The sequence below is a fragment of the Ruditapes philippinarum genome, unplaced genomic scaffold, assembly GCF_026571515.1.
Source record: "Ruditapes philippinarum isolate M1 unplaced genomic scaffold, ASM2657151v2 ctg18497_1_1_1_1, whole genome shotgun sequence".
Classification (NCBI taxonomy): Eukaryota; Metazoa; Mollusca; class Bivalvia; order Venerida; family Veneridae; genus Ruditapes; species Ruditapes philippinarum.
This window is the reverse complement of record NW_026860381.1, coordinates 3900-12483: the sequence shown is the minus strand read 5'-3', so window position 1 is coordinate 12483 and position 8584 is coordinate 3900. Positions and strand designations below refer to the sequence as shown.

Sequence of the window (8584 nt, the reverse complement as noted above, 5' to 3'; positions counted from 1 at the left end):
CTTAAAACTGGGGAATGCATGATCACTTTGATTTTAGGGTTTAGTCCCCAGGGGAGGATATAAGTTGCACAATATAATATTAAACATAATTTCATATAAGGACAATGCATTGAAATTAAATTATTTATTTGATAATGTGTGTTTTTAATCATTGTATTTAAGTTTTAAGCAAAAAAGAAAACATATATAATCTGCTATAGAATAATCAGTTGACCTATAATGACCTCTTGTTTGTTTAGCGATGTATGTTTGTCTGTACAGGAGCTAATAAGAGTGACAAACGGTAATATATAACGGAAATTTTACTTGTCAACGTTAATCGCCCGTTGACGTCTTGTGAATAATACTACAGAAAGTCTCGTAATCAGTTTAATCTAAATATGTTGTAACCTCTGACGCGTTATATATTTAGCTTTTATTCACTTCTATAACATTGTATCAATGAAATGAAATAAAATAAAGACAATCTATTAATCTATATTTTTCTCTAAAGCAAACATTCCGTGATTTAAATTGTAATGTTTTTTTCGTAGGTGTTGATTTGCCGGTGGCAATGCAGATAGAAAATGGGCTGATAACAGAAAAATCAAAAGAGGATATTGCAAAAGATCTGAAGATTAACATTGAAATTCTCCAAGGATGTCTTAAACAAGCAAAAGATCTTTCGTTCATTGCCGTAGTAGATGTCCTGTTCAACAATGGTTTAGTATACTTAAGACTTGATGTAAAAAGCGAAGCCCAACTTGAAACCATATATGAAAATCTTTTGGGCAGGAAAAACGCATTCTCCGAATGGTTGTCCAACTATTTCATGGATAAGTCAATGGAGTTTATAGCAGGATTGAGCTTAAATACGAAAATAAACTGCCACATCTGGATACCAAAGAATATATATTTGAAATGTAAATTGGAACTTTGCGAGCAAGAAGAATGTGACAGGTAACCTTTTATGTTAGCTCATTAGAACACAAAGTGCTCATACTGTTAACCCAATTGCTTTTGTTAACCCAAATGTTTGGCATAAGTTGTCTGGTGTCCGTTGGTAAAAGTTTGTTTGAATTAAAGTGCTTGGTCAATAAGGAAATTTCCAAGGTATGGTACATAAGCTGACCTCTATTAAATTAGCTGAAATGGATTGGCTTATCAAAATAAAATGACAGACATAGCTAAAAAAAGAAAATTTAAACGACCTCTTTGAACCACTTTGTAGATTTTGATGAAAATATGCAACAATGATCTTTAGAAAGTCATTTCGTTCCCTACTAATGCTTCCGGTCCATGATTAGACATGTTAAACGATATGGTCAATAGAGCTTACAAATGGAAATAGGCTTTAAATGACACCCTACATTGCTGGTCAAAAGTGACCCTGTTATTTTTTGTTTTGTGTGTGTGCGTGCGCTTGTGCGCGTGCTTGAGTGTGCGTGTATATGTGTGTGTGTTTTGTTTTACAAATACTGCTCAGAAAATTCCAGTTCGCTAAACAAGATGTCCGTCAGAGCTAAACAGATAAAAACGTTTTTATGACATTTCATCCAATATCAGCACTTTGTTGCAGAAATTGCGACAATTATACAGCTTGGGTAAAACGAAACGAACACAAAGTGACATAATAACTGACTTAAGCATGGAAGATTCAATGTTTCTCTGGTTAGCGATCCTTGGCAATCATGGCTCTTTTGTTTGGATAAGGATTTTCAAAATGTCACAATTCATTAATATTGGAATATCAAACACCTGTTAAAAGCAAGACATAAGTGTTAACTTAAAAACCCTGTCATTTCTTTCAGAAATGAAAATAACGACGAACAGAGCAAACCTGTTAAGAATGTAAGTATTGTTTATGTTAAATTTTATGAAGGATAACTTGCACATTAGACTTAAATAAAAAAGAAAATTGTTTTTAGAGTGAAACCTTTTACATTCCTTTTCAGAGAAAAATTCCTTTTCCAATTATACATAACCGAATAAACTAAGCTTGATACACAATAATTTAGTTTTTCATATATTCAACGGAGAAGACTTGGTCAATAAAGAAGAGTACAACGGTGGTATAAGAGATTTATGGTATGGTATAATGACATCGACCAGAGATCAATTCAGTTCTTTTCATTATATCTCAAAACTAAATATTAATTATAAATATCAACTTTATGGGTTGAAAAATAACATATAGGACGAGCACCGTGCACAAGAATAAGAACCAATTCCTTCATATTTTTATGCGTCCCAAGGGAGTGCATATAGTTGCCACATTTTATATTCTTCTGTCTCACTATTGTCCAGATTTAAACTTAATACAGATAAAGATACCTTAAAGGAAACCTGCATTATTCAAGAATGATGACTTCACCCTGCCTATTTTGTGAAAGATCTCCCGTAAGTTAAAATGTTTCCGGAATGTAACTTCTATGTACATGTGCCATTGTCCCATCCTCTCCTTGGTCTAAAAAAGGTTCTTAGAGCCTGGTTTGATACAAAATGCTAATTTTAAGGACATCTCATAGTGCTATACTAATTTTATTATTATATCATAATATCTAAAAAAGATGTTCGGTGTCTTTGCACGACTCGATTGTATCGACTTAGTATCATTATAATATTTGGATGTTATTCAACAGTCAAAATTTTAAGACGCATTTGTAAATGATTTGTATTATACGATGTAAATATCAACTCAACTCAACGAATAGGCTTGTCAATAACCATCTTCTTGTAAGCTCTTTTGTATTTTGCTGCAGAATATCAGCAGCGTGAGCCAGATGGTTGCTCAAATTGAATCTTCCAATTCGATGTCAAAAAGCAAAATAACTCCTACAGACACTACGAGTATTGACAGTAAAGTTCAAAAGCCACCCGGTGGATATCCGTACGAATCAAGAGAGCAACAATTGCCATCTTCAACAAAAGTAAGTTGATTTACCTTATTTGAAAACTAGTAAATGTTTCTATCGAGAAAAAACTCTTTGCTTTTCTATAGGCACATAGCAAAACATTGTAATAGTCCTTTTGTAACTGAAAAACCTTTTTCTTTTGAACTTCGTAGCTTAGAGCTTAAATATTTTCTCTAAATCAATATCTTTAAATCATCCTTTAGTTGTATAAATCGTATCATTAGGATAAACATTGCCTCGTCTCGGGGATCATTTCATTTAGTTTATATAGAACAGAAGAACACACTTTTTTCGAATTCTTTAATTTATCAAACTTTCTGTCCAACTATTGATATTTGACATGTCCTAGTAAATAAAAAAACTAAGTATCTTAATCATGCTCTTTGTGCTAAAGTAGCCTATCTCTTCTTTCCAAAACAACTATGTTCAAAAATGAAATATTTGGCTGTAGCATGCTCAGTGGTCATAGTTGATAATTTAAATTTGAGACCAAGCATAACCTAATGCTTTGTAAAACTTTTTAGAGATTTCAATGGGCACAAAATTGATCATGCCCTTTTTGTCGCCTGTTGATTATAGAATTAAGAAGGAAAAATCATTTATTGGAACTTTTTATGTCAGATGACAAGGCAAAGTAATTAAATAAGTGTCGTGTAGCACTTCCTGTCGGACATTTACTAAAAAATAAAACTCTTGAGGTTGAAGTTAATAATTATATTTGACCCTTTTTCTGGCTTCTGAATTACTATTGCTGTTAGGTTGGTGATAATGGGCCATGGTGGGTTTCTTGTTTATGAGTCGGTGTCAACCGTCACCGACACACAAATGATATTTGGTTAAAGGTTTCCAGATTTTTGAACAGTTATTAATCTTCAAATGTAAATCTTCCAATCATGTTCTCGTCAATGGGATATACATGTTTGCATTGACTTAAATGACCACCGTTTTTCATTGTTTGAAAAGAAATCTTATATTGCACGTATGGTCATCGCTTCAAAAGTTTTACATGTTTACAGATTGTAAAATAGAGAAAATAAGAATCCCCAAATAAAGTTCAACACGGCAAAATTGAAAATGTTACAGGCTCGTCTTTTAGCCTGTCCGTGGACGGTACTGTCTATTGTAAACTACCGTCCATGTCCTCTAGCACCGGCTTCAGCAGAATTTAATATTTAAATATGTAACGGTAAATTTTTGAATTTTGAAACATCCGCAGTTGTGTTCATACGGCGGTTATCATGGAACTTCAATTTGACACAGTTAAGCGACGTCTGGTCCCCAAGTAATAAAATGCGTGTGCCCGAAAGCGGAGCTGAACAAAATGAAATTTTGCTAGAGGAAAAGAGGTTATGAAGCTTTCATATCACAGATTATGCGTTAAAAGACAAAGTTAAAAAGCAGGCAACATATCCTTAGTGAAGTTGTATATTTGTCATAACCCATGCTTAACAACATTAAATCTCTGATGCATGGCGTGAACTTGGTCACATGGTAAAAGGTCAAGGGCTTAATAACCTTTTTCTATTAAAACTGTTCTCGACAACACATATACCCTTCGCTCGCTCTATAACTTCACATAAACATTAGCCTAAGCCAGTAAATGGCCCACATATGCGTGCCAAAGGGTCACATGACAAGGTCACATTAAACTTGTATGTCTTAACAGCCTTAGACCAATATCTAGGCAATTCATGGGCCCTCACAGGTCTTGGCCAGTTGCTTACTCCTCAAGATAATCCAATGGCTCTTCGTCATTAAGCTTGGCATGTTTATTGGTTATTTCCAGAAGATGACCCTACTGATGTTAGGCTGAAGTGCCGAACTTCACGAGCGCATTGATCTTTGCAAGCTGATACGCATTTAGTTTCTGTCAATGGGTCAAAGTTTTAGCTCACATTGATCTTGCCTGTCCAAAAGAGTTCCGACCAGTAACTAGGTACATATCGGCTGTCTGCCCTCAAGCTTCATAAGTGCATTAATCTTTATTAGTTGATGATCCCTATTGATGTTTGTGTCGAAGTGATAGAGTTCGGGGCAACTTTGTCCCGGGCAGTTGATGACCCCTTAATTTTTTTTTGTCGACGACTCAATGGTCAAGGTTACTTTGACCTTGCCTGCCAAAACTGTTTTTTAGCAAAATTGCAAGAATTTTCCGACATGCTGACGAGGGGGCATGAATGTTTTACAAACATCTCTTGTTATACGGAAAATACACAAAACCAACCCAAATACTTTATTTCAACTCTAGTTGGCCAGCCAAGATGTTTATCATACAGAGTATGCGAATAATATACAGGGGGCGTTTCATCATTTATATAATGTGATAACGATATATGCATGTTTGTTTTTTTTTGCACAAGATAGAAATGTTAAATATATATATTATAAAAAGCATCTTTTGATATTAGGAAGTATTTTCTTTCAGGGAGAATTTGTTATGAAGACGTTTTTATTATACTACCCATACACAAAAGGTTGGACTGTTAAAAGAATTCAAATTGAAAGTGACAGCAAATATCTTAAAGCTATTATGAAACGGCATGGTCCTGAAATGTATGAATATTCGGTTAATATACCAAAAGAAGAAGTAAATTTCTCATACCATTATATATGTCATTTAAAAAGTGAAAGCTTGTTTAATGTGAAGGGAAATTTGATGGGAACTCCTCCAGTGAGAAGTAGGAACTACCATGTAGATGAAAAAACTTTACAGAGGGATTCCTGGATGCGTCAAGGACAGAAAATACAAGATCCGTTCAAATATGATGAGGAATGCCTGGCTGCACACTTGACTGATATATTATTTCATTGTGAGTCAAACATTTCTATAAATGATGCCTGCAATCAAATAGAAAAGTTGTGTGAAAGATCCCTACCGAAGATGAATGCATTGCGTCTGTTGAAAGAATTTGAACAGTTTCTTCCATCAGGTTCAAATAAAACAAAACTTTTATTTGTTGTGGCCATCGGAAATGTTTTGAAAAATCCTCAACAATTAGAACAAGGAGAAACATTAACCCGCTTAACAATTAAAAGCCTGTTGGACAATTTAAGATACTTTAGATTAGGAGATTTTCATGCTTCCTGCAGAGTGTACGTAAAAAATGTTTGCTTTGCACTATGTTGGACTTTGTACGGAGAACAAATGTGTGTGGTCGAATATCTTAACACTTGTTGTCCCTTTTATGATGACACATTTATTTTGGATCGACTCCAGTATTATGTCAAAACACGCACAATTATTGCACGCGATAAAGAGTCAATATTTGACCATGCACTTCAATTTTGTTATAAATTGTACAACTCGTCAAGGCAAGAGTCATCAAATCAAGCACGAGACGCTCTTGATATACTTCTGAGACATTTCTCATTTAATATGACTTTATTTGTTGTATCAAAAATGTTAAGCAACATTAGTGGGATGTCAGCAGACGAGACAGATCTACAAAATGTGCTGTCTATTGCATTTCAAGTAAGAATAGATACAGAATTAAGAGCAATTAAAAAAGACAAAAATATTCCAAACTTATACGACCTTTGGAAAAAAATAACAAGTAGTGTTAAAGCATATAAGCAGCTTCAGACAAAATTTGAAGAAACATTGCTTATCATCTTAGAGGCCCTTCCTTCATCAATTGAATGCTCTACTGATATTGTTGCAATGTTTGTTATCGACTTTGGCTTTTTCAGAAACGAGATTGACAAGCGAAAATTTCTACATATCATTATGGTATCACATAATCAAAACATACATGAATTATTTTTCACAATTTTGCAGAATGAAGAATTTGCAAATGTTTTTGATTTTATAGAAATTGATGCCTTTCAAAGATTTTCGTTTAACTATCTCACTGGAAATACTCATTACAAAATGGAAAGGGGCCAGGAATTCCAAGGTTTTTTCACACGCTTTTGTAGACTTTGGAACCTAAAAAATCTTCCACAATCTGGCAAGCAAATTGAAGTTCTTAAGAACATTCTTCTGCAAGAACTCGACAAATATCGACTCAATGAGTTACTGAAGCACACGAAAGCAATAGATATCATTTCAGACGAGAACAAAGATATAGGCACTATATTTGAATGTTATATAAGTCATACATTGAAGGAAAGAAATGAAAGACCGGAGGACGTGCTTAAAAATCTATCAGATCAAAGTGGAAAGCCGATACTAGAAACAAAGTAAGATACAAATATTCAATTATCTTTCATTTCTAAATACTGTAACTTTGCTGAACTGTTTAAGGTTTAAATGTATATATCTAAAAATGATAAATAAGAAATAATTCATACACTGAAATCATGTGGTTTCCATAATGTTATGGTCATTTACAAAAACAGATTATCTAATAGAATGTCTCTCTCTCACATGAATATTGTATGTTAACAGAATAAATGTGTAGGAACAAAATAGAATTCTAGTATTTTAACTATAGTTTTAACTTTTTAGCAATGATTACATGCATGCTGAATTCGCTCTTACATAATTAAACAAGGCTCTTTCTTATCATACATGCATTTTTTTTTACTTCAAATATCATGTAACAATATTTGCAGCATATAAATTATTTTAAACACCTAAATGAAAATTGTTGTGATACGGAAGTCGTGCTTAATTTCATCAATATGTTACATTTAATGACAAGTTGATCAAACGAACTTATATAAGATAATTTTACAGATCCATGTTATAATCATTAAAAAGACACCGATACTTTATTTTCAGTTTAGCTGCAAAATTGGTGTGCATGCTTTTGGACATGAATGAAATAAAATCTGGGGAATCCTCTGACTTTGACAATTTTCTTCATCTTGTTGCTAAGTATCAGTTTTGGATACCAGTATTTCAATGTACTGGCCAACACATTGACATTGTACATATGAATTCAAACTACATAGCAGCAAGAGTATGCATTTCAAGAATGGGTAATTATTTCAAGACACACGAAGTTAACTTTGAATTCGTTCAAAAACTTGAAAAAAGTCAAGAGTCACGTGATTCTGCGAAAAGGTTGCTTGAACTAGAATTCTACACAACTGAAATCGATCAGTATTGGTCCGAAGCATTGAATAGGTTCAAAGAGGTTAAAGATAAACTCCGTAAAACACACGAGGTCTTGGCACATGTAAAACAAAATTCTCCAAATCTTCCTGTTGGTTTCGAAAATGTGCTCACTAAAATATGTGAAAATGAAAAAAGATTTGTTACCGGTATTATAAAAGCAAATGAATGCCGTAATAATACCCATATGTGGCAAGATATAGAGCAGCTGCCAGACATTTGCGAGTACCTTTATAAAGTAATTTCATCATAGGTCTTTTGGAATGTTTCGTCTGACCATGTGTACCAAAAATATTTAGATGACATTGACAGTTTCAATGAAGATGATCCGATCCGTTCCGTCCATAGGCTTTTTCAAAATACATCGGTGTGTGATAGAACATACGATAGTGACGAAAGAAGTTGCTTAATTTTTATGAAAATTTTACAAAAGGTTGGATCTACTGAATATGGTGACAAATGGAAATCGCTAATAAGGGACGAGGAGTTTCAAATGCAGGAGGTTATTAAGATGTTTGGCTCGAATCCAGACGTTTCAAATGAGGTAGACATTGCAAAATCTTACCTACATATTGTAATTGAGGAGGAAGTGGAAGTATGCTTAAACAGAATATTCTCGAGCGATACT

The 8584-nt window shown here is 33.7% G+C and overlaps 1 protein-coding gene across 1 annotated transcript; it reads left to right on the top strand.

Annotated features, from left to right (window-relative positions):
- The first annotated feature begins 539 nt into the window (after positions 1–539).
- Positions 540–8221, top strand: LOC132759840 (uncharacterized). The gene is made up of 5 exons (XM_060751699.1): positions 540–939; positions 1791–1830; positions 2742–2909; positions 5320–7076; positions 7621–8221. Exons 1-5 carry the CDS (start codon positions 554–556, stop codon positions 8207–8209), a joined length of 2940 nt encoding a protein of 979 aa, XP_060607682.1. The 5' UTR covers positions 540–553; the 3' UTR covers positions 8210–8221.
- The last annotated feature ends 363 nt before the right edge of the window (positions 8222–8584 follow it).

Bases quoted from the DNA above. Each gene is read 5' to 3' on its own strand.
- LOC132759840 (XM_060751699.1), top strand. From the start codon at position 554: ATGCAGATAGAAAATGGGCTGATAACAGAAAAATCAAAAGAGGATATT. The intron at 1,831-2,741 runs GTAAGTATTGTT...ATTTTGCTGCAG, and splicing joins AGAGCAAACCTGTTAAGAAT to AATATCAGCAGCGTGAGCCA. The intron at 7,077-7,620 runs GTAAGATACAAA...CTTTATTTTCAG, and splicing joins AAGCCGATACTAGAAACAAA to TTTAGCTGCAAAATTGGTGT.